The 27,629-nt window shown below is 38.2% G+C and overlaps 1 protein-coding gene across 1 annotated transcript in view; it reads right to left on the reverse strand.

Annotated features, from left to right (window-relative positions):
- kcnh2b (potassium voltage-gated channel, subfamily H (eag-related), member 2b) overlaps positions 1 to 27,629 on the reverse strand; it is a 227,430-nt gene that overhangs the window by 81,740 nt on the left and 118,061 nt on the right. The window contains exons 5-7 of the mRNA XM_017493468.3: positions 20,040 to 20,198; positions 19,425 to 19,931; positions 18,681 to 18,892 (exon numbers count right to left, since the gene is read on the reverse strand). Coding sequence (XP_017348957.1) covers positions 18,681 to 18,892; positions 19,425 to 19,931; positions 20,040 to 20,198 — 878 coding nt within the window. The remainder of the gene's footprint in view (positions 1 to 18,680; positions 18,893 to 19,424; positions 19,932 to 20,039; positions 20,199 to 27,629) is intronic.

Raw genomic sequence — 27,629 nt, forward strand, 5'->3', positions numbered from 1 at the left:
ATGCAATTTCAGAAATTGTGTGAAATGCAGTATAATAGCATTTTATAGCATAATATACATCCCACCTCAGCAAACCATTTGGATGTAATGGATTAAAATTAGCAGGAGAGCAAAGCACTGCACGTCCAAGCACAAGCCTCAGAGTGATATCAATAAAAACATTTTTTTCCAGATTGGTTTCCGGTCACCAACCCCGCAATAATCCAAAGACAATGCACAGATTCTCCACAGGACGGTGTGGCTAACAGGAATCAGCTCAGCTCATAAAAAGCCAAGAGCTGTGATTTAAACACTCGGCTAGATGAGAAGTCACCAAAGGGACGAGCAAATATTAATCACATCAGAATAAACACACTTGGGTGAACTTTATCCCATAATAAATCAAAGAGAAGATTTTAGACAGAAAAATACGACTTATGAATGATGGAATTATTCGAAAACTAATAATACGAATAATGAATAGTTTGGACAGAAAACCAGTGACTGACCTATGCCATAAAATACACCAGAGAAAGAGTACATGCAGTGACTGTTCCAAATAAACAATATAGTACACTCAGTCAGTGCAGCTCCTTTTATACCCACAGGTTGTGATTCATTACGTTTATGTGTAACTGAATGTGTACAATATCATGGGCAACCCAGAGCTCTTGGTGGTTTCTGTGGCTCATTGCTGTGTTTCATTTAAACTGGATTAGCTCTATACAGAGATTGAGGACAGTGAATCCGGCTTTTAGATAATTATTTTCCCAGTGTTTCCTGACAGGTCTATTCCTGGATGTAGACATGGGTATAGGAACGCCAAAAACGCATTGCCACAGGCAGTCTGAGAAGCTAGCTCCATGAGCATGATGTATGACCCTGTCACTGTCCGTGCATAAAGGGAAATTGATAGTCCTTTGGTCCTGTAGTGCTACATATGCAAAGTCAAGGACAGGCACCACCTACAGTAAAATCAGCAGAATATATGGAGGATAGGGGTAAGTGATATGACACAATATACACCCATTTATAGGGCAATGGTGGATTGATGGTTAAATGCCAGGGGTTTACTGATGAGAAGGTTTGGGGTACAAGCACCAGCAACACCAAGATCCACACTGTTGGGCCCTTGAGCAAGGTCCTTAATCCTATCTGCTTCAGGGGTGCTGTATCATGTCTAACCCTGTGCTCTGACCCCAGCTTCCTAACTAGCTGAGATATTAGAAGAAAGACTTATACTGTAATGTAATGTTTATGTGACAAATAATGGCTTTTTCTTCTTTAATATGCATCATGATAAGTTTCCTCATAGTCTGCCAGCAAAAACAAGGTTGCATTTAAAAATAAGCCTTTAAAAATTATTTTGAGGATACTTTTATATAAAATATCTACAAAAATATATTGTAAAAAATCTGTAAAAAACATTTTACAATGTTAAACATTCAAAACAATGGATAACTGCTTCTAGATTTTGAAATTAGTTTAGTGTATAGAATATACTTGGAAGTGGGTTCAAACATAAGAGACTAACCATTTAATTCATTCATTCATCTTCAGTAACTGCTATATCATGGACAGACCAGTCAGCATGCGCACACACACACCACACACACACCACACACACACATACACACACAAACAAACTAATCTCATGTAAAAGTGTAATACTGAATCCCCTGTCCCTTGGATTTTGGATACATGCTCTTCTCACTGACCCATGTGTGTCTGTTGCATGTTACTTGAGTATAAAAAGATGAATTTACATCTTTTGTCTAAACCACACTCAGCATATGGTCAGGCATATGTATATGTCTGTGTGTACCAGCACAGTAAATCTGCATTCCAGCCAGTGTGACATGATTCAGAGCTCTTAGTCTTTCATGCTTGGCTGCCATTAAGAACATACGCCTGGTAACTCAGGAAAAGCATGTGCATAGCTGGCCGTGAAGCTAGCTAGTTGGCTCAAGTGGCCATAGAGCAGAAACGGTGAGATCATGTCAGACTGCTCTTCCTCCCACTCTCTCTTTCAGTCCACAAACCCCATGGCATGGGCAGATGGTACGGTCCACAAGCCACTAAATAGGACAGCAGGGAGAGCGCGTCTGGCACCTCGTTCAGCGTGGGGTTCCCATGGCAAGTTTCTCCAGCAGCTCACTTCAAGCTGATCAAAGTTTGAGTACAAGGAATTAGAGCTGAATCTCAGAGAGTTATAGTACTTAGATTAGATAAGAAAGATGGACAGATTAGTCTAAAATTTGCACAGATCTTTGAGCTGAAGATTAATCAGGTCCCATCCAACCATGTTTTCAATGTCTGTCAAACAGACATTTTCTTAAGAGAATGTAAGATATGGGATGGGAATGTAGAAATTTATAATTTTCAATATCAATTAGGGTATTTGGTGAAAAGAAGAAAAAAACCTCATTAAAAAAAAAAAACCCAAAACATTACATTCACACAATTTAATGAATAAATTATTCGATGTGTGTCAGAAAAGTCATGTGACTTTGACTCAACATCATATGATTGGATAATTGGCTCAGAAAAGTAAAAATGGTGGAGAGCAAGATGTGCCCGTTTACCCAGAAGTGACGATTTTGTCCTCTTGAACACATGGAATTGAAACAGTGCTTTATTCGCAAATGTTTTATGTGAAATTCCAATTTTCTGCATACGTTAAATTGGCAACATGGATGGAGACATAGCTAATGTCAGATCAGTATAGAATATTGCCCAGTACTCAGAGCTTTGATACTGATATCATAATGAAAATTTTAAAAGGCTAGACTGGTCCATCCTTAATTTTTTCATGTCATTGCAGTTGATAATTGTTGGCACTACATTTATTACAGTTATTGATAGTAATGGAGTGATGAGCTATGGGGCCCAAAATAAGATCCCTGCTTTTAATTAAAGCACAGCATGAAGACAACAAGCATGAGCTAAAGATGATGTGGTATGGATGTGACCAAGCGAAAGTCATTATTAAGTTGGTCATCACAGATTAAATACAGTTTTAAATCAGGTTGTGGCGAAGTAGAGTTCAGAAAACAGAGAGCCATTGCCATTAATTAAACATGGAAGTACAGGATTAGATTTACAGTATCTTCTACTTTTATCGTCTCCATTTTGTTAAACTGTTCATGGATAACATCTCAGGTCACCGAGACAACGCTAATGTGATGTCTCTGATAAAGTGTTAAAACTAAAGTGTTAAAGAACAGCAAGGCAGCATTTCCTTCAAGTATTTAAAGTGAACATATTGCTCAAAGGAATAAAAATAAATAAATAAATGAAAAACGTATTACACCAAAGGTTTGCAAGTGTGTGAATGTGATGTGTTAAGATGTAGATTCAGTGTTGTCTCTTGGTGATATTTATGCTGATAGATAGCTCTTCAGCAGAGGTTGGAAGGATGTAAGTAAATGGTATCATCACTGCACTCATGCACAGACTCTCAGGAGACACACGATCACAATGATGTTAAGAAAGTGTGTGCTTGTGCACAGATATGTATCTTCTAAACTATCACACTGTGGCACTGATTTACTGATGTGCTACAGTACTTACTACAGTGTGTGCAATGGGATAAATTGGGAATCCCCATAGTCATTAATAGGGTATCAACACTATGAATACCTGCATTGTCATTGTACAAATGCAATCAGATTCTGTATGGAGTTGAATTATACAGTCAGTGAAATAAATTCGCGCTTTATTTTACACCATATTTTATAATTTTTTTGTTTGTTTTTTCCCCCACCTTCTCATTTCAATTGACTCGAGCATTTCTAGTAACTCCTTGTCAGGGATTTCCCCCTAGCACCCAGTGCTGCATGCAGAAGCGCTCAGCGCACAAAAACAGCTCGCAGCGCTAAGGTACGCACTTCCGTGTTGTCATGTTTTATTTACATTGCCATATGTGTTTGGTTATGGTTTATGTCCTGTCTCCACTCGTGTCCTGTCATTAGTTGTCTCCCTCATGTTTTGCACCCGTTTTCAGTTTACCTTTGATTATTTTGTATATTTAAACTCCTGTGTGTCTTTGTTCTTCGCAAAGTAATGATCAGTGTTTACCTGCCAAACTTTGCTGAGATGTATGTTTGTTTCTTGATATGCCAGTTATTGACCTTCTTCTGTTTCCTGGTGTGTGTATTTTAAATATCTTGGATATCGTTGTTTATAGATCACCCAGTCTCTTTCTAGATTTCGACTTTGACTAACTTTTTGGATTTGTCTGCCTGCCTCTGTAATAAAATGCTTAAACTGCAATTGCATTGATCTCCACATGCCATACATGACACTACTGCGACTGCAACACCTTAATTAGGGGGCATGTCTTATTTATGTGACGCATCATAGATGTCATGCATCATAGACTGTTTCAAAGATGATCAAAAGTTTGCTTGTCCACATATGTCAAAAAAGCCAACAATTTCCATGAGGTGTACTTATTTTTTCACATGATTGTAAATTCCTTAGTTCCAGCAACAGTTTGTCAAGCTTTTGTTGTTGTGCTCTTGTGTTGTTACGTTTGTCTCAGCCTTGTTCATATTCTGTGTGTTATGCCTGTCTCCATTGTTTAAGTTAACGTTTTTTTTTTCACTATTTTGACTGTTTGATTTGCACTTTCAAAAAAATGAAGTCTGCATTTGCATCCACCGCCTCTAGATTACATGACAGAATGTTTAACCTAAACATGGATGCAGCAGATTTTTTTTGAAGTGGGAGCAAGAGGGGAAGGGAGCTTAGCTCAGGGCCACTCAGCAATGGCTCAATGCCGTGCACCCCCTCGGGATTTTTTCTTGGGGGGGGCTCCTGACTCAACCAAAACCATCTCCCACCCTCCCTGCCCCACTTCAGACGTCACTCTGCCTTCTTGCTCAGCTAAGGACATCACTCTGCTTCCCTGCTCCACAGAGGATGTCGCTTTGCCTCCCTACCCTCACGAAATGACACCTCAGATCACAACCTTGCCATGGGTGTCTCTCCATTTCCCTGCTCTGCCTCAGACATCACTATGCCCAGTGCCACTTCAGACATCGCTCCACCTTCCTAATCTGCTGAGGACATTGCTCTGCCTCTTTGCTCTGCTGAGGACATTGCTCTGTCTCCCTGCTCTGATAAAGACATTGCTCCTCCCCTCTGCTTCATGCCGTACATCACTCTCCCTTCTGGCTACATGGAGGACATCGTTCCCCCCTCTTGCTTCACGGAGAACATCTCACCCCCCTCTGACCTCACAAAGAACTTTGTTCCCCCCTCTGGCTCCATGGAGGACATCATTCCCCCTCTGGCTTCATGGATAACATCGCTACCCCCTCTGGCCTTGCAGAGAACTTCGCTCCCCCCTCTGGCTCCACAGAAGACATCGCTCCCCCCTCTGTCTTCACGGAGAACTTCATTCCCCCCTCTGGCTCCCCGGAGAACGTCTCCCCCCCCTCTGGCCTTGCAGAGAACGTCACTCCCCCCTCTGGCCTTGCAGAGAACTTCGCTCCCCCCTCTGGCTCCATAGAAGACATCGCTCCCCCCTCTGTCTTCACAGAGAACTTCACTCCCCCCTCTGGCTCCACGGAGAACGTCTCTCCCTCCTCTGGCCTTGCAGAGAATGTCACTCCCCCATCTGGCTCTGCCTTGCATTACACTCCCCCTGCTGGCTTTGTGGTGGCAAATTCCTGACTATTACAGTCTAGGAAAAGTTCTTCCACATTAAAGCCAATAGAGGTCATTGAGACTACAGCTGGGTAACTGTATTTAGGTGGTTAGTGAGGTTTTTCACTATACATAAACACAAGTCACAAATTTGGAATAATAAAAGTTTAAATCACTGAGCTGAATGTCTGTCTTTACGTGTAGTGCTTTATTAATTCCAAAGGATTACTAGCAGTAAGCTTTAGTTCAGTTATTCATGCAAAATCGGCCAAAATGGAAGGCTGTAGGTACAGAACCTAAAGCCTGTGCGTGAAGTATTGCACTGCATTATTAATTGCTGCTTAGTAATCCTGCAGAATTTATAAAGCACTGCATTAAAGAGCTTTTGCCCTGAATGTATGCGCAGCTTGAGCCAAATATGAAGAAGAATATCTTCAGCACTGCTGACACAGAGCCTGCATCACTCTGTATCTATATAAAGTCCAATGACTTATTAATGATATTAATAAGCAGTGACGCAAAAGGCAGTTGAATGGAATCGAGCAGAAAAAATGTGCAATTGCGGCATAATAATTTCAGTATCAATTTTTTAAAAAATCTTTCAGGAAAAAATTATTTCCCAGCCTGCCTGTTTACAGCTATGAAAATAGTCAGGCAAACTTTTATCACGTCATGGCATCACGAATCGGTTTGTGCACATTTTATATATGATTAAATGATGCTGACATTGATGAAAGTATAGTGTGATCTATATGCTGTCAAACTCCTACCTAATCAGCAGCAGCCTGCTGGGAAAAGGCAATATGTTCAACACTGACACTTTAAATCTCTCTAATCTGCATTAAACATCAAAATCAGGCCCAAACATCCTTAACCAATGAATGCCTGGACAGGTTTGGACACGCTCATCTCGTTATCATATAAGTGGAAATAAGGAAAACAGGAAATAGATAGCTCAATGACTAAACATGTACTGGAGTTGATCAAATAGGGTGCGTGAGAAATACAAAGTGACAGTAAAAGAAAAATGATGTGGGTAAAGATATTTTTACTTTATTGACTGAGACTTTAGGAAATAATTAAAAGTATTTTTTTTTTAAATCTTAGTCTATATATTTTTGTTCAGTTATCATTTCGACTCCTTATATACAGTTAGCTATTAATGACTGTCCATTTCATATGTTGCTGGTAATTTACAGAGAAACAGAGATAACAGTGAATTATGTTACATTCAGTAGAAGGGAAACTGGTCAAAACACAACATGAAAGCAAAATAAAAAAGTGCGTAATGTGTGTAGAAGACAACTTTATACAGTCTCTGTATAAATGCTGTTGCCAATGGGGCTGTGAATGTGCTGTGAATATCTAATATTAAACCAGTGTTATAGTGCTAATATTAAACCATGGTTTAAAGCAACTTTCAAATTATTTTGACATGCCAAGGCATAACCTTGAGCAAACTTTTATTAGTAATTCTGTATTCAACTGGAAATGGGCTTCTATAAATATAATACTTGCTCTTTGGTAGTACTAATTTACACATGCAACCATCATTGCAAAAGTAGCTTTCAGACTGTACATCACATTTGTATATTTGCATATATTGGCACATACATTGCAATTTTACATGCAAACCAGACATGCAAAACGGACATGCAAACCAGACAAGTGCCATGTGGTCATTTTGAAAGATGCGACCCCCCATAGGCCCGGTGAAAAAATCAGCATGCACATGTTTTGCTGGTTATTATGATGTTTTTACACATGCAAACCAGGTTCTAGTGTGTTGTCTGCAGCAGTACAATGGTGGCTTTGGGTCTGTGATGGAGCACCCCAGTGTCTCTGCTCACTCCATTGCCTCATAAGATGAGTCTGTCTGACTCACACGCCCCACTCTCTGCCATGATGGATCTGCTGGCTGGAGAATAGCCTGCCTGAGGACTGTTTGCTCAGCAGAATAATACTCCTACTCGGCCAGTGGCTGAAATCATTACAGGTAAATGTCAAAATTCTCTGGCCGATTAGTTTAACTATAAGCAGGCATATCATCTACTGTATCATCTGTTATGAGGACTGGCGTACTTCTGAGATCCAAAGAGAACAAAAAAATGTACTTGTACAGTAGTTTCTGACAGTGTATTCTGTAAGAGACAAACATGTGGCCCTACAAAGAGCCAATAAGTATGAAACAAAACCCTTTATATCTTTCCTCTATTTTTACCTGTACTTCACATCCATTCCAGTTAATGCACATATTTCCAGTTAATACTAGTTTTGGTATATAAAGGTTTCTTAGGAGTACCATCATCATTCTTTCTTATCCAGGTTTAAAATAAAGTGCTTTTGCAAAGAGTCCAACTCTTATTTTGTGGCTGACTGCACCAACATGGCTTACAGCATGTTTAGTCGTAAAACTTCTGTCGTACTTTTCGAGTGTAAATTTAACACTATTGCATCAACAGGTTTTGAAGTTTTGCAGACAGAGTGTGAAATTTATGCCTAGCCAAGACCAGGCTGAGTGACAGATTTTAGTTGACTGCTTCTCTCTCTCACTCTCCTCAGTCTTTTAGACAGGGACGATTGATTGTGAATCAAAGCAGTCCTCTACAAATGCACCAACAATGATACTTTATCAGGGAGAACGCTGAGATTTTTCAAGCTGATACATAATCTCTTGCTTTGATCAAAAATCTTACAAACTCTATAATGTCCTTCCAAATATGTATATTCATATATATTCATGATGGTTAATATCTTCTTTGACATTTGTTTATTATTTTTTTATTTGTGTTTATTTTTTTCCATTGCTGGTAGCATAAAATTAACTAGTGATGGGCATGTAGTGAAAGTAAGTTTGCTTAATAACACAGACTGCTCAGATACTATTCTTGTTGAATATTTGTTTCACATGGACACACACAGGTTAGACCAATCTTATTTGCACTGATGTGTATTCTTTGATTGATTTTACAAACTCAAAGTCTTGGCTACGACCTATTTAGCAGTTAAAACTTAAGTTAGGAATTGCTGCTCCAACCAGTCCCAGAGATCTTCTTTGAAGAAATGCAAAGAACATGTGATATTAAAAAGTGTAAATTCTACAGGGTCTAGAATTTGATGTTGTGGGACAGGTAGGTGGTGCTCAAAAAAGCCAGGCATGTGTGACTGATGCGCTCCAGATCAGTGCTGCTTCGAGCAGAGCCTGAATCAATTAGGGTCCAGGGACAAGGGCGAGCGGCCGGTCCAGCCCCGTACCCAGCTCACTGAGATTAATGACACGAGGGCGGACAAAATGGGTCAGCCATGGATATGTGTGTGTGCGTGTGTGCGTGCGTGTTGGTTGGGGGGAGTGACTAAAAGTGAGTTAGACTGATGTTAATGCATAGTCTAGTCTACATTTTTTCTTCAGTGAATTTAAACATCAATGACAATAACAACACAACAATGTCTTGTCTGCGTACACAACCGCAGCACACTACCACACACATTATGCACACTAATATGCAAATATGCCACAATCATATGACGCACACGCACTCACACACGCATAAAATGGCTGCTAGCAGCAGGGGCAAACAGCAATCAGCTGTACAAGTGTGGATCAGAATACAGGGTGAGAAAGCCACAGTGGAAAAAAGACATGGAGAGAAAGACAGCTGGGAAACATCAGCCGGGAAGACATCAAAATTTCTTGCAATAAAATACAATGCAATATAATTGAAACTCACCATCACACAAAACCATATCTTATACACACACTGAAAATTAACACACAATCACTGACAAATGATAAGCATAGCTCTTGAAAGCATCCTATCAGGTCAGAATGTCTCTCTCTCTCTCTCACACACACACACACACACACACATGCACACTTCCCCAGAATTCATGGAGGTTGGTTTTTGTGCAGGTGCAATAATAACGTAGTAGTTTAACACCAGTGTTTACCAGCAGGGAGTATGACATTTGAAATATGCCACTGCATATTCCGTATTTTTCAAGCCATCGTGGCCTAAAATAGCATTACTGCCTGCACTGACAACAAGGCCTAATGCTGTATTTTTTTTTTAGTAGCCTTAAAAGTCACCATTTATGTCACCATTCTTCGACAAACAAAATATGCTACTCCATCCAATTGCTAACTAAATACAACTGACTGAATTATTTTATCAAAAAACTAATATTGCATAATGTTGCAAAACACTACACATAGTTCCCTATGGGTAATGCTACCTTCAAGTCCTCATGTGTTTTAAATCATGATTATGACGTGGTGTTTTTTCAAGTGGTTTTATTAGGGAAACGTTTTGTTGTTGTTGTGGTTGTTTTTATTTATTTATTTTTCTTATCATCAATGGCAAGACATTTATTTTAACAGGCAAAACTCCCACTTACTGCTCCCCTTACTGCTGTGTGCGTCAAGTTCATATTGGCGACCTCATAATTATGATATTTGTAAAAGGACTTGAAGGCAGTATTAGCATCTGGTCTCTCTATCAGGTGATGTTGTGGATGGAAAGTCCCAGTCCCAAGTTAGTACTGCAGTTAGTCAGCAAGGGTTTTACTCAAGTCATGTAACTCTTGCTACACCTGCTAAGTGTTCATAGTGCAGTAGCTGTTACAAAGTGTTTTACTATCTACTGTCTAATCTACATTATCCTGTTTCACTGTCTTCTCCTCAATTTGATTGAGATTTTCTTTTGCACATTGAGAAGGACAGAGCAAACTGTAACCATTATCAGTGTGTCAGTTTTCTCCAGGTGGTAGAAGAGTGCTGTGAGAGCGTAAACACTTGCCAAGCTTGTATCTGCTGTGTAAGGTTGTTTTCCCCTGCTCTGTGGATAATCAAGTGTGATGTAGATGAAATCCATAAAGCAACGATATCATGTTTTTTCCTCTTCGCTTTCGTTGAATGTCAGGGACAGGCAAGGACAGGGGTATGGATACAAGCGCAGGTTTATTGATGCAAATGGAAAAGCAGGGCAAGGACACAGTTGAAGTTGTAAACAGGCAATGATCAACAAAAAGGCTTGAACAGGCAAGGCAAACTCGATAAACTAAACAAGCAGGATCAAATCCAGAACCATTTCACTCAATAGCAAAGACTTGCTTATGTGACTTTACAATGAACTGAAGATTGTGCTGTCTGAAGGTGTCTTATTAGAAGTCTGGGGAGTGAAAGCAAGGTAGCGGGATCAAGTGATGAGCCATGTAGGTTGTTATTTGGTGGCGGATTTGGGGAAATGGAGGATGTGTTTATGGGTGTAGCTGACATGACAATAAAGCACTATATCTTTATTTAGACACTTGTCATTTGATCAGGTAACATAATATTGACAGACCATATAGAATACCTGTCCAATTTATTATTATTAATTCATCAAGATTATAATTATTTTATTTTGAAATAGGCACTGAAAGGAAATTCTCTTATAATTCTCTTATATCATGTACTCTCATATTATGAACTGTATTCAGACCCTTGGATATGGGGAATTCTGTGTTATAGTTTCTGTTTGTGTGTCTCTGTGCTATCAAATACCTATGATGAATGTATTCATTTAATTACCTCTTTAAATAAGCTGATCAACTGCCATCTTTAATATAGCTGACACATGTAGACTTATTTTGTAGTATGACCCTGTGTGCTGTGTGTTTCGTCTATCCGTCTGGTACCTGCACCAGTAGAAACCGTCCACACACTGCTTCTTATCTATGTATAAATACTCTTGTTTGCATGAATAAACTGGATGTCTCTGTGAGCATGCATGTGTCAGTGTGTCAGGTGTGAAAACCACACTTTCTAGCTCATAGCAGCACAGAAAGTTAATAGAAGTAATTGTAAAACAGACTGAAAGGCATGACGGAAGATCTGAAAGATATAATCTGGGATTCCTGATATACATGGAAATCTAACAGACACATTGTGTTTTATTTTTGTTATCTCATTATTTCAACATATACCAATTATTTTAAATTTATGATCAGCACACATATAAACATAATCAGAAAGGCATGGAATTGGTGATACGACAGTATTAGGTACGGTTACATTTTGGCTTGCATACGACTGAGGAAAGCCTAGAAGTCAACTGATTTTTATGATCTATTAGAAACATTAACCTTTTACTCTGGAGTTAATAGACCTATGTCCACTGCAATAATCGAGCCCTAAGAGCAAAACATGACATGTTTTAAAAGCAAGTTAAATGGCTTATGCACCCACTGTATTGCTGAATAAATTACCATTGACAATGTCATAAATTGAATAGGCCCATTTTTTTATAAGTACAATGCATTTAGGATTTTTGGTCTTTTAATGGCCTGGTGTTTTGAACTTGCTGGTACACTTACTACATTAATATCATCTAAGCTTTATATTAACTTCACTCTTGTTCAATTATGTTTGGATCAAGTACTGCCCAGTGTTATTAATGTTCTAAAAGGCCACATTTTATGACATCAGTTTAAATATTGCTTAAATATTCCATCATTCATTCATTTATCCATCCATCCATGTGTTCATCAGCAGCACCTGCTTTATCCTGGTCAGGGTCGCGGTGCATCCGGAGACTATCCTGATAACCCTGGGAGTGAGGCCAATCCATTGCAAGGGACCATGCACACTCATTAACACACACTCATACTTAGGGGTAATTAAGAGCCACCAATCCAACTAATGGCATATTCTGAGAGATTTAGGAAACAGGGAACACAGAGGAAAACAACATGGACACAAGGAAACTCCAAACAGACATTAACCTAACATAGTTCAGGATCAAACCAGCGACGCTGGAGCTGTGAGGTGGCGATGCTACCCACTGCATAACCATGATATCCTAATTTAAATATTGAGCATTTAAAAGTATATATTTTAATGCCATGTTCTTCAATATGAGTTTGAAATACTTAGTCGTTTTTGTGCCACTGACTTTCTGTTGTTATGTTTCTGTTTAACTGATTATGTGAAACTCTGATGTAACAAACAAGGGATCATTGAATAATTACTTTAATGATGATGATGATATCAAATTATGGTAACTTGTAAATATGTAAGTAGGAACGTTACTTGGTCTAATAAGTGGCACACGTAACAGACATTATACCTGACTGTTTTTGGGGGCTGTGTCCATCGTTTTTCAGTAAGTGTCCCTGCAGGTCTAAGATTCTACAGGTACAATATAGCATCTGTCAAAGATTTCCCCTCACACTGAGTGCCGGAGCATTCAGCGCACATGAACTGCCCGAGCGCGACAGCACGTGCTTCCGTGTTGTCATTAACTCTGACTTTTGACACATGTGTTTGTTTTGTTTTCTGTTCGGTCTTCACCCCGTTATGTTATTGGTTATTTCTTAATATCTCAGCCATTTTGTGTTATCCCGTTAGATTAGGTTGTATGTTTAAACCGCTCGTGTGTCTTTGTTCGGGGTGAAGTATCGTGTTTCTGTGTTTTGCCGCCAGTACGTTACAACGCCTTTTGTTTCTTTGTTCTTGATTCCGGTTCCTTGATCTTGTTCCCAGTTTCTCGTCTTCATATTCTGCCTTTGCCCTTTCTACCCTGTTTGCCGATCACCTGACCTTTTGCCTGTTTCTGACCATGATTTTGCCCTACGATTTGGATTTGTCTGCCTGCCTCTCTCCATTAAAAGCTTTAACTGCACTTGAATCCATCTCCAACCACGTTACGTGACAGTATCAAGGTATAGTGCAGGCATATTGCCAAGACAGTGACAAGAATTTTGTAATACTCCTGTATGCTGTATTTCTTAAAATTGTGTGTAAGTAACTGAGAAAAGCTTTATCAATTTTGCCCATTTCCTTTGTAAAAACAATCAGTTCGGTGTGGATGGTCGTGAGTTTAAACTGCCAGAGAAAGAAACAAAGTTGGATGCCTGAGCAAGATCCTTAAACTGCTCAGTTATAGGCTTGGATTGGACTTGAAATTGCTTCGAATTTGCTCCTGCCAAATGAGTAATGTTTATTATTTTCCTGCTTTAGCCCAGTCACTCTATTACCTTCATAAACCTGTTAGCTGGATCTGAATAAGCATTTGAAAGACATTAGGGCAGGCTGAACCCTGCAACCTTGAGTACACTTATAACTCAAAACTCCAGCCAGCTGTCCAATACTTTGGACCACATCAATCAAAATGCCTATAGCCACACACGTTGAGTAGGAAAATAAAGGTAAGTGTTTACTGAGCATGGGCAGTAAGGTCTCTGTAAATAAGACCTATTTGTGGAAACAAATAGCTTACAGGTCTTTAGACATCTTCTATGGATTAAAGTTTTTTTTTGTTTTGTTTTTTGTTTTAGTTTTTTTTTTAGATTAGCACGACAAAATAATTTGTAAATCGACCTTGAGAGTGACACAGGCTTGCGTATTTTGGCCCTCAGTCAATAGATATGAAGGAAAGACTAATGTTTTGCTGATGCTTTAAAATTCAAGGATGCAGCATCTTAAGCGGATTCTGAATTAGTTGTTAGAGCTGCAAATGCATGGACATACGGCTCCTAATGGAGATCGTGACTAGGGCACAGACAGCGTTTTGACGTAGGAGAGTATCTGATGTTGATTAACTGCACTAGAGGAACATGAAAACATAATGTATCTCTTTTAGTGCGACTCTAGTTGTTTAAAATTGTACAAGATGTACAGCTTGTGGAAGCAAAGAGAAGGATAATAGGTGGCAAATCACATTAGATATAGAAGTGTATTCGATATAGAACAGTATTCCTCATTTATAATACATCATGCTTATGAGACTGACGCATTCATCTCTGGAAAATGGAGGGTGGAGTCTTTGCCAGCACATAAGTGCCTCTTTATACCTGTTAATCTCTGGATAAAATAAACATTAACAACGAACCAATCTGAGTGTGTAATGTTTGGATCTCTGTTTGAATTATTTACATCACAAACTATTTAGTTGTTCCTTACCACCAGCATATTATTTATATCTCAACATTGGGATATAGCGATATTAAACAGAAAACACGAAAGAAGCTGGCTTTATCAAGTAGTTTGGCCAGAATAAAGAAAAAGTTTGCTTGCTTGCAAGAGTTTCTGCCAACTATAATCAAATGGTATGGATTTACTTCTCCATGATATGCAAGGCCATAACTCTTACATTATGAAGCATTCACAGTTTGAGTTTCACAGAAATGTTCTAATGCTCTAATATTCACAGCAGTCACACATGTGAGTAATGCATTCCCTAGAGCCCAGATCTAAACAAAAAAAATATCTAAAAAATGATTTCCTGTGGAAAAAAAGTAACAGTAAACATTTTATCCTGGTTAAGGCATAAAGGATCCAGAGCCTAACCCTGGAACACCAGGAATACACCCTGGATGGGACACCAATCCAACACAGGGCATCATACACACATTTGCATGCTCATTCCCACCTAGTGGTGAATAGAGTGGCCATTTCACCTACCAGCAAGGAAATCCCCATGTATTATGATAAATAAATAAATAAATAAATAATAATTGTCATAATAATTTATTATTATTATTATTATTATTATTATTATTATTATTATTATTATTATTCATCCCAACTGTTTGCAACCTGGTAGTGGAATTAATTTCTTAAAATTAACGTAATAACATAATTATAGCATTATTATACAGGCTTAGGTTTGAGATTAAAACTATAAGAGGTATGAGTGGTAGATGCTATACTTTCTAGTAAATTGTGGAAAGGTCTTGGGGCATTTATTTTTCATTGCGAAGATATTTTGAAGATCCTATTTTAACATGCTAATGAAATCTAAACTACTCTAAAGCAACAAAACCAAGGAATTGAAATTAAATAAAAATTTTAACTGCATCTCTAGTAGAGAATAAATATGTACGTCTCGATAGCAGTATACAGGATTATGAATAAACTACATACATAAGAGTGAAATAAACACTTCACATAATTTCAATTTCATTAATAACCACTCTTAAAACTAATCATGGAGTTAAGTGTGTGTGTGTGTGTGTGTGTGTGTGTGTGTGTGTGTGTGTGTGTGTGTGTGTGTATCTTTAAAGGATGAAGTGCTGTTTGAGTCAGTGGTGCTGTACCTGTCTTTCCTGCTACTGCCACCAATAGGCCACACATGTTATTACAGGCCTGTGATAAGTGTGTGACAAAATCAGTGACAGAAACATATGTGGGAACATATGTGATATCTAATGTACAGTAAAGCATACACATCAGAAAGCAGGATGTTTATTAAAGGCCGTGCAGAGGTCTTTATGCTCGAGTGTATGTTGGTCAATGTATGCGAGTGTGTCTCTGATAAAATAAATAAAAAACATAAAAAACAATTCAGAAATTAAAGAAAAAGATGCCTACATATCTTGACACACATGCGCATACACACAGACACACATACAGTCTCTTATATTGTATTCCCAATGTGCACTTTGTGTGACATGCACGCGAGTTCAGTTCACAAACCTGTTCTGCAAAACATCTCAGAGTGCAGTTGCAGTACGTTTGCAGGGTTGGAGTGGCCTCGCTTTCACCTGAATGAAACACACCGTGCAGTGCGTGTCAAACAGCTGAGAGGTGTGACAAGCTGTCCAACCGGAAGAGTGGAAGCTTCAAGTCACACACACATACACACGCAGAGAGAATCTATCTACCATGCAGAGTACATAGTCAAATATATCTAACACTCACTGTGGCAATCATTAGTGAATTCTTCCTTATCTGATTCTGCTGTGGAAAATAAGAACAAGATTATTTGTAACTTTGTGATCCTTTACACAGAGAGGATCTTTCACCCATAATACCTTGAAAACAGCTCACTATGAGAAGCGAGGAGCGTTGATGGCTCAATTAAATGCCACATCCACATGATGGAAATCAATCACATGTTCCCACAGTCTAGCAGGTGGTCATGTGTACTAAATCATACAGATCAGTCATTACTCACAGTCCACACCAATGCCACACATCAGAGCACAACCTCACATGCTACGCCAAGACTCATACGGATCACCCATTACAGGCTGTTCATAAAACTGATAATATTACCAAATAGTGAGCAAAGAAGATGCTTTCATTTCACAGATCAATAATGCATCTGAAACCTAGAGAAACATATAGAAACTGTCATTAAAACTAAGTAGGACAATACAATCACTTGCCACTTTATTAGGAACACGTATATACCTGCTCAATCATGCAGTTATCCAATCAGCCAATCATGTGGTAGCAGTGCGATGCATAAAATCGTGCACACTGTACAGGCAAAGAGCATCAGTAAATGTCTACATCAAGCATCAGAATGAGTATGGTTTGAATGTATATTTTCAGTTTTTGTTTTAGCATGTTTCAGAGGTTTTCTGCCAAATATTAAATTCACCAACCCAATACACTGACTATCATAGACAAATAAGACACAAGATGACATACAGTATCTCGAGCCCCTTGTTGAACTCATTCCACAAGTATTCGAAAGGATTCTGGGTAATATTTTCACTTGTAAACCTGCAAGTGAATTACCCATGTTATTATCATCCATATAATATACTGTAGTATGCTCAATTTTGTACTGTACTATTAGAGACATGGATCATAAATGTGGAGTTTTACTGCCACAGTGAAGCACAATGCACAAAGAGTCAATGGCACGCTTCTTTTCTGGCACAGCACGTCCGTCATGCGTCTGCTCTACCCCAAACTCGATTAGCCTAAAGAGTCTCATACCACAATGAACAGTCCCAGAATCCCCATCTATCATCATTTCATCCGGAGCCATCAATCGCCCTTTTCATTTCTGTACAGCAGTGCAGAAAGAGCACACCCGCAGCATGGCACGGAGGTGCATTAGCTTAACCCAGTTACATCTAGAAAGAGAAACCAGTGAAACAGGGAAGCACAAAGTATATGATTATTTATAATGGAAATTAGGGGAGTTCATCTGTGGTTTTTGTCTACAGTATGTTCTAGCTGTGATTATTATTATTATTATTATTATTATTATCTATAATGACTGTATAATGAACAACGACTATCCATCTCTGTATATTACTTTGGCTAAGCAGAGAAGCACCTGCAGTGACAGAATGATACTTGCATTACGCATCATGCCAGATCATTCCTTTCCACAGTGATGAGACTTGGTAGTCTGCCGGGGCAGCACTAGTTTCATATTATAAGGCTTACAGTATAATAAGTACCATGGCATTGCACTACCCTTTTCATTATTTAGACTTACTAATAACTGTATTATAATATCACTTTATGAAAACAGCAACTACTTTCAACACTTAAACTCAATAATTTTGAGACTAGAGAAGTCATTATAAGTTGCATTTTCAGTTTAATTTGTTGAAACCACTTGAAGCATTCGTTGTGTTGAACTGTTTCAATTGCTCTTGTTTGATTTGTTGATTGCAAACAGCTGAAAGTCTGTACATTTTGACTATAAACCTGATTTGCAATGGGGGTTGAATAATTTTGATTGCAACTGTAAATACTGTATCTATACATCATTCAACTATGCATCCTTCAGCCGTCAATGTATATTACACACTTTAATTCAATTTAATACAATGCTTGTATTTTATCAGTGGACCAGAACCTGCCTGATAATGCAATTATGCCCCTGGCAATAAGGAGAAATACGGAGGCCTTTCTAAAACAAACAAAAGAAGACAATTTTTTTCCACTCATGATCTGCTCTACACAAGATCACCTGCTGCTCTAGATTCAGCATTACTAGCAGACCTTTTTCTGTCATCAAAGTTGAGCCCTGGACTCCACACCAAACATACAGGATCAGCCAAGACATAAGGACATTATCACACTGAGTACAGTTTGCCAGACAACATTCAATAAGTCACTGCATTCCTCCATGCCCATAATGTCTCCTAAACTGTGTTAATTCAGATTATGAAGTGGACATAAACTAAAAGTCACATTTAAAAATCGCCACTTTGCAACTTTAATTTTAAATCACCAAAAAAAAAAATCTAATATGTCCTGATCACTTGTATCTCAAACAAATGCCAGAGCTCAAACAGTACATGTCTCTTACCTGTGTGACCTTCTCTGTGACGTTGTGTGTGCGGTCAATGAGCTTGCAGGGAGCGATGATGTCCATTTCTCCGGGAGGGAGAGCAATAAGGGGGTCAGGTTTAAAGTCCACAAAGTTGAGCGTGATCTGGGGGATCTTACTGATGGCGCGGTAGCGCATGAGGTCTGAATCGGAGGTAGAGTTAAGCATGTTGGACTTGTTGTTCATTGCACCTGAAAAAATCAAAACTATGAACCTACTGTGGATCTGACCCAATCATGATACTCATAGGCACAGCACAGGGAATTACCAAGCAGGGTGCTTGAAAGTTTTTGAACCCTTTAGAATTTTCTATATATTTGCATATATATGACCTAAAAGATCGTCAGGTTTTCACACAAGTCCTACAAGTAGACAAAGAGAACCTTTAAATTAAACAAATGAGACAAAAATATTATACTTGGTCATTTATTTATTAAGGAATTTATTTATTTATCTACTTTTAAGACTTGTGTGAAAATTGGATGGTACTTTAGGTCACATTTATGCAGAAACGTAGAAAAGTCTAAAGGGTTCACAAACTTTCACGCACCACTGTAACACAGTGATGCTATCTGTGTCTGTAATTGTAACTTACTTAATTGCAGTATTATTACAGCTTACATCACATTCAGCAGTGGACTCTACAATAACAAACTGTTACTTTAACATTTTCATCCCATCTGATTTTGCCCTAGCCCTCTGCCTGAGCTCCAGCTTGCTCACCTGTACTGCTGCTCGCTGGTCGTATGGAGTGTCTGCGATCCCATTCAGGCTTCATGGCCTCTATGTCATCTACAGAGGATGCGCGGCGCATGCTGTGGAAGCTCTCACGCGAGCGGCTATGTGTCAGGCTGCAGTTGGAGGCTGAGGTGTCTGGGTTGAGCCTGTGTGCCCGTGGCGATGACTGGCCCAGGGGCAATGTGGAGGAGTGTGTAGGGGCCGAAGGAGGCGGCGTGGACTCACTTCCCAGGAGGGTGCGTCTGTCATCAGGCCACAGGGAGGAGGATGCCGTGCCCGATGGTGTGGTGGCAGAAGGGTGGACCTGCTCGTGTTCTGGCAGTGAGACGAGCTCGCCAAGAGCCAGAGACTCGTGGCCGCTGCCACGCCTAGAGCTGGTAGTGGCAGAGATGTCAGCACTACGGCCTGCCTCAGGGTCCTCATGCAGACATGACTTGCTGTTACTGTGTGACTTCAGGAGAGGCAAATGCAGACGGATACGACGTGCTCGATCTGGAACAGAGATGGAAGCATGAAAATAGAAGTTGGGTTTTGTAGTGTTATGTTATTATTCAAGCTAAAATCTTAAAGTTTATTAACGGAAGAGAAGCAAAGGAATACTTGTGGAGCGCCAGGGGAGAGGCACTCTATGGTTCAGCCCCTGGTTGGGGTTGTGCAGTTTGTCTTCAGTCATAACTTCAAAGTTTAGGATGAACATGATCACCACACCATCCTCGTTTTTGACCGGCACCACATCTACCAGACACAGAAAACCCACACCTGCAAGAGAGAGAGGGGGAGAGAGAGAGAGAGAGAGAGAGAGAGAGAGAGTTTGGAGGATACTATTATTTCACTGTATACAAATTCCTGTTTCAATTCCATCAGAAAAAGTTCATATAACTAACCAATAAATACAACCAGCAAATGCTTTATAAAATTAAGTACCATGGGGAATGAGTTTTTGCACCGTTAAAAACTGACACTGTCACAATTCACTAAAGAGGCATAAAAGTGAGTTTCAGTGAATTAATAAGATGCATACGCATTTTCTTGAGGTTTGTTTCTCAAGGCCCAAAACACGGAGCGGCTACTAGGCAACTAGAATGAAACAAACCACTTGTTACAATCCCTTGAGAAATTAATTACTGATTTTGTGACTGCATGCACAGTGTACTGCCTATGAAATATTATTTTTCTTAAACATGGCTAAATCACTGGCTTGAGAGAGTGTTCAACAAAGCTATTTGTAAATGTGCATTAATCTCTGAGCTATTACGATAAGCACTTAAATATATATATATATATATATATATATATATATATATATATATATATATATATATGTATACATGCATACACACACACACACATACACACACACACACACACATATATATATATATATATATATATATATATATATATATATATATATATATATATATATATATATATATACATATACACACACACATTATTTAGAAACACAGGTCAATGTCTAGGACAGACTCGACTTGCACCTGAGGAGACGACTGATGTCAATTCCACAATTGGTGTCAAACTCAGTACAGCGCGGCCTACCTCAATAGCAAAGTGAACACCAGACAGGTAGATGTGAGAGGGGTATAAATAAGACAGGTTCCACCTGCATTCCCTAAGTAGCTTCTAATCACTGACACCCAATCCTGAACACCTGAATCAAATTTTATGGATTTGAAGGTGTGATAAATGTAGGAGTGTACTTACTTTTTCCATGTGACTGATCTGTTTTTTTTTTGTTGTTAATTTTAAATTGTGAAAATTACTATAAAATGTCAATTCTATGTGCCATTTGATGGAGTGTATCAACTTTATTAATAGGGACTGTTTCAAAAAGGATCAAATCTTTGCTTGTTCAAATATGTCAAAAAAGTCAACAATTTCCATTATTTTTTCACATGACTACATCTGTTACATGAACTGTGTAAAGACACATACAGACTTTACTCAGTTCACTTTACTATGTTTTTGAGGAACAACAGCAAAGAAAATACCTCATCAGTTTACTTTAGATTACTTTAGTTTACTTTAGTTTACTTTAAAACCAATTTTACCTATCAATTAAAAATTCTTTTGATAACTGATTCCAGCTTTTATTTATCGATATTAAATGGCAAATAAAATCATTTTGCAGGCTTATCTACCCATCATGTCACATTAGTATGAATTTATTCAAAGAAATATAAAAAAGATTAACAGCATTAATTAAACAGCTTTCCAAATTTACTCGAGATGATAGATAGCACATACTCAGCTAATCCCAGCAGCTGAACAGAAAATACACACAGTCCTTATATGTACAGCTCGTGCACAATTCAGAAACCGTAATAATAAACAATGTTGAGAAATCCTGTGGAGAGTCCCATGTCATGACGGGAATATATTCATCAACACTGTGTTCCCTTGCATCGCACTACAGTGTTCCCTAGTGCAAATACTTGCGAAAAAAATCTGTTTTAGGAAATATGAGAGGGAACGAGGAGGAGCTTCAACCCACAGGACATCTGGGCCGTCAATCAGGACAACACCAAGGACTAGAGCTTTGACTAGATATACAACACCTTCATTCCTTTAATATAGCTTATAACACCTACATTCCTTTAATATAGCTTCTATTCATTCACTTTCACTAACCACTCTATCCTGTATTACCCTGTACATATAAACATTTATAAATATTTATTATAGATGTGGGCAATTTTCTTCAATACAAATACCTCAGCTTCAAGTTGCGCATCGTCATACTGCACATATCTGCATTTTATCCCAATTGTAACCAGTATATATATATAATTTTCTAACTGTATACAAGTAAATTATAATCTATGCATTTTTTGTCGTAAAAAGCATTTCATTACACATTGTACCATGTATGGGTGTGTGTGTGACAAATAAATTGATAATGAAATACAAGATGCTTTCACTAATCCATTATCAATGCCGAGTTAATAGTCCACATTAACTTTTTTTTTTTTAGCAGGGTGAATTAAAACTATCCATCCATTTTCTGCACCGTTTATCTTACTGGGTTGAGGAGAACATGGAGCCTATCCCAGTGAGCATGGGGCACAAGGCAGGGTACAAGGCGGGGTACAGAGGGATTCGATCCCCCAGCCCTGGAGGTGTGAGGCGATCATGCTAACCACTAAGCCTCCCAATCTCTTTATGCTCCTTTCTCATGAAACATAGAAGCTCAAAATCAGTTCCCTTCAAAAGCACACAAAAAGACCCATAATCACTCAGAACAATTCCATATCCTGATGTCCGTGAAAAAGAACAAAAACTGTCACTGAGCTCTAGACTCACAAACCTGTAGCTTATAGTAGCTAACCTTTAGACACCTACACTACAACTGTGAGTCCTTTTCTTTCACTTTTTACAATGTAGACTTAACTTGTTCAAATTCCAGAAAGCATTTTCATATTTGAGAGTCCAGCATTAAAAATTGCATGAATAAACCTCATTTCTGTCCATGTTCTTGTCTCAGTTTCATCGGTCTCAGATATAAGTGACGTGTGTAAAAATGCTAGATGAAAAATGAAAGAAAATCAATGAATGGTACACAGCTTAATTAACTCGAATAGAATTCACTTTGCTGCTCTGTTCAACTATGTACGAGTTCATCTGACTAGTTTATTTCTGTAGTGTCACACCAAAAATCATTACACCAAGAGTCAATTAAAAAAATTAATAAAAACACCATCAGTAAAAATATTATAAAGTTGACAAAAAATTGGTCTAAACCAATAAATTGAATCATACCCATTATATTAATCACTCCTTATTTCTGCTCTTATCCAATTTTAAAAGCAATGAGCTCACTTATGAAGTGTACATTACCTTGCATTAAAGATTACTACAGAATCCAAAGCTGAAGTGACAATGCAAAATGACACAGGGTTTAAAGCAGAAAAAGAGCTGTTGCCACCTTTTCATCCACATGAATGCGAATGAATGGCTGACAGAATGACAATCAACATCAAGACAGAGAGAGAGAGAGAGAGAGAGAGAGAGAGAGAGAGAGAGAGAGCGAGAGAGAGAGAGAGACATTGGTCCACTATATTATCCTGGCTGTGACAGAGGACAGAAATGCCACACGGATTACAGGTTCCTTAACACCATCTGGTGTGTGTGTGTTTGTGTGTGTGCGCGCACTATGAATGTTCTATACCCAGTACAAACCTCTACATCATATAACAGGAGCTTTAACAGCATGCCATACACTATCCAAGCAACAACTAAGAGTAACATTGATGGCTTATGGTTACGTAATCAGATAAGTATGATTCCTTTTTTTGTGTAGAAAACAAAAGAAATGTAACGATTTCATCTTGTCCTAGGAGACTGATTTTCTCCCTTTATAACTCTCTACAGTTCTCATTTACAGATGAATTCAAGTGGTAATGTTGTTATTAAAAAACTGTCTCTCTATTACTCAGGTGAGTGGATATCAAGTAAAATTAATACCACATAACACAACAATCTCCTAAAAGCACCTTATATGATTATGCTTGGAATACAATTTTTTTGCACTACTAAAGTCTGAAAGCTGTTTTCTTCCCCCCAATTTTTTCATCGGCACACGGAGAATAAAAGTTGTTTTAAGAATCTCCTTGACTCTCCTATGTGGAGTTTAAAACTCCATTTATTTTTTATTTACAATAATACATTATTGACTAATTTGGCATGGAGTAATAAAGAGGTGGAGCTTCTGAAAACAGACTTGATTTAATAATATAAAATAATTTGGAATCATAATTTAAATAGTTCAGAAAATTGCATGTTATTGTATTTTATATGTTTCTTTTTCTTTTCTTTTTTTTTTTTTTGGACAATCTCAGCACTGTACTTGGGATACCTGAGAGAGATGGAATGAGGTAGCAATCATTAGTGACCAGAATAATGCAGTCAAACACTAGGGTTAAACCTTCAGCGCCCAAATGGCTTTCTCAAATGATAACAAGAAAACGTATTTTAAGCAGATAATTACCAAGTCATACATTAATCAGGTGTATGAATGCTGGGAGAAAGTGTAATAGCTCCCAATGACTGCAACTGAGAATAGTGCCATTAAGCGAACATAAAAATAGAGCCTTAATAATGTACAAAAATTTATTTTGATGAAAAACTGTCCTGTGTCCAGATAACATTCATAATCCTCCTGGGAGAATAACACACACATACACACATACATACACACACACACACACACACACACACACACACACACACACACACACACACACACACACACACACAATAAAGGATTAAAAATGTGTGTGAAGGAGGGATTTGACTTTAATTCATTATGGCTATATCCGGTATAAATCCTGTATTCTCAATCCCTGGAAAATATAAGACCTTCAATGTATTTGCAGTTTCTGGGGTCAAATGAACAACATACATATCATTGTGGAGTTCTGGAATAGTGCTTAGACTGCCATAAGAATAAGAAAAGATAAAATAAAGTCAAACATTTTGATAAAGAATTAGTTTTTCCTTTGATGTAAAATAAAAATTGTATTTTTATTAGGTTGTTCATGGGAAAAGCAACAAATACTTTACACCCATTTTAATGGCACTCAATTTAAGTAAACACCCCAATAGTCCAATTGGACTATTTAAAAACTCTGGGTGTTAATTCAACACTAGGAATTTTACTGTGTACATGTTGAGCATTTTTTTAAGGACGTAATCTGTAACTTGTACTTTTAAGATTAAATTTCCTTTGCTATGATTTACATTTCAGGGCCAAATTTATTACTCAGAGATTATTTTTCAATTTGTACAAGTTGATGCATTGAACTATGGGGAAGTATGTAACAAATAATCCCATGTTAATGGGAATGACAATGGATTTGTGAATTTATAAACACTGCTATGAATGTCTTGTAGCCTTGAGCTTCGTTCATGATGAAAAATCCACCTCTTAATAAAGCTTTATCCATGAGATGTAACTGGGATTCAAACATGAATACTTAATCAGGAAAGTCAGATTGAGTAGGATTTGCTTTCTGCATTCCTCCTAAATATTTTATGTAATTTATTTATATATATGAACAAAGTTTAGGATTACAGGCTTATACCACAAGTTACATGCATATAATAGTTTTAATTTGTCTGGGCTATGATATACAGTATGATGCATTGGCCTATAGGTTAGTGAGAGACAAATAATCCTAGGGACATCATATTAAAGCTTAGTGGGGATGACTATGGATTTGCGAGGTTGTAAACATGAATCTGAATGTTCTGGTCCAAGTTAGAGTTCATGTTATTGATGCTGTATTCATCCAAGAGTTATAGAAAAAGGATAAAGACAAATAGCTCAGTAAAACCAGATTAAAGTGGGGTTTCCTTTTCCAATCTTTACACAGAGAAGAATTTACTAGAACGCTTGCACATTGACTAAAAATATATTTTTCACCATGGGGCCTGGGATTTGACGAGGAGTGTGGTGTAGAGGTGTGCATGTAGACTGGGATCCCACAGGACCCGAATACAAAATGGGAGCAGGTGGTCAGATATGAATCTTGGAGGACAGAGAAGTGAGAGAGAGAGAGCGAGGGAGAGAGAGAGGGAAGGAGAGAGAGAGAGAGAGAGAGAGAGAGAGAGAGAGAGAGAGAGAGAGAGAGAGAGAGAGAGAGAGAGAGAGAGAGAGAGAGAGAGAGAGAGAGAGAGAGAGAGAGAGAACATTTTGTGACTCCAGTATTATAAGGTTATGTCCCCGATTCCTTCTTAACCAAGACAAAACCTTATAGTACTGAGTTCACTGTTTGCAATAATATTCAGTAAAATTCAAATAAAGGTCTTACTTTAGGGTGTCGAACATATGGCCAACAGGCCGGGACCAGTCTGAGAATGGTTCTGATCCGGCTCACCAGATGAATCTACAATCTTTGTTTTAAAATACATTGACAGATTTGAAAAAAAGCTAGTCTCTGTTATTCCACTAGAGTGCAAAATAGAGCAATAAACTCAGGGCCATATAAATGGCTACTGAGTGAGGCAGGTCTTGGCTGGAGAATTTGCAATCAATTTTATGGGGGTTTTTTTGGTAATGACTTGCAGTTTGTTCCTGCATTTTGTAGGTGATATATGTTCAATCTGCTTGTGCAGTCAGAATGATAAATGCTTTCAGATAAATGCCAATAAATGAGCACATTCAAAAAGAGCTGTTGATATGTTTAGCTGACTTTTACAACTTTAAAAAACTTTGTGTTGTTTTAAAAAAACAATCATTTTGCCGTAATGGTGTTCTTTTTATCGTTTCCCCAGAGATAGCAAAGGTCTGTAAACATAAATCCAGCAGATGTGCAAGACAGTGAGAACACTGCAGTCAAAATACAGGTAAATCCTTTTTAAATCAAGCATTTATATGTTTTTTTATTTTTGGGAAATAGAACCAACTGAATATGGTCAGAGAGAGTGTGCGTGCGTGTGTGCGTGCGCGCGTGTGTGTGTGTGTGTGGGGGGGGGGTGTGTGGGTACACAGTGGCTTAGTGGTTTGCACATTTGCCTCACACCTCCATGGTTGGGGGTTCGATTCCCACAGCTGCCCTGTGTATGGAGTTGGAGCGGGTCAGAATTGTGGGAGTGGATATTTCAATAAGAGTGATCTAAAAGCAGGCCACATCCAAAAGCCCATACACATTCAAATCTGTCCCTTTAAGCTTAAGGTCATTGCACAGTAGTGTCTCTACAACTACAAGTTTGTTCCTCAGTTCTTATTAGTAAGTATGTACAGTAAGTAAAACTTTATTTATATAGCACTTTTCTAAGTGGAAGGCTACAGATTGCTTCACAATAAAAAAAAAAAAAAATAAATAAAAAAACACATCTAAAAGAAAAACACCACCATAAAATAACAAGCCACACACGGCTACTAACAACAGACATAAACAATAAAACACCAAGAACTGTGTAAGTTGTTCATCAAGACTTTCACACTGGGCTATAGAAAATACAATAAGATTTAGCCTGGAAGGTGTTTTAAAGGCAGTTTAAAACTAAAAACCAAAACAAAATACGTCACAGCAAAGTTAAGCGCAACAAAGTGCGATGCTGCCATCTAGTGGAAGAATGTAGACAGTGGTGAGTGAATGTAGAAGCTAGTGGTGAGTGAGTGGAGATACCCATGCATAAGGGAAAAAGTTATATAAAATCATAGGT

This window comes from Ictalurus punctatus, chromosome 1 (assembly GCF_001660625.3).
Source record: "Ictalurus punctatus breed USDA103 chromosome 1, Coco_2.0, whole genome shotgun sequence".
In the NCBI taxonomy this organism is placed as follows: Eukaryota; Metazoa; Chordata; class Actinopteri; order Siluriformes; family Ictaluridae; genus Ictalurus; species Ictalurus punctatus.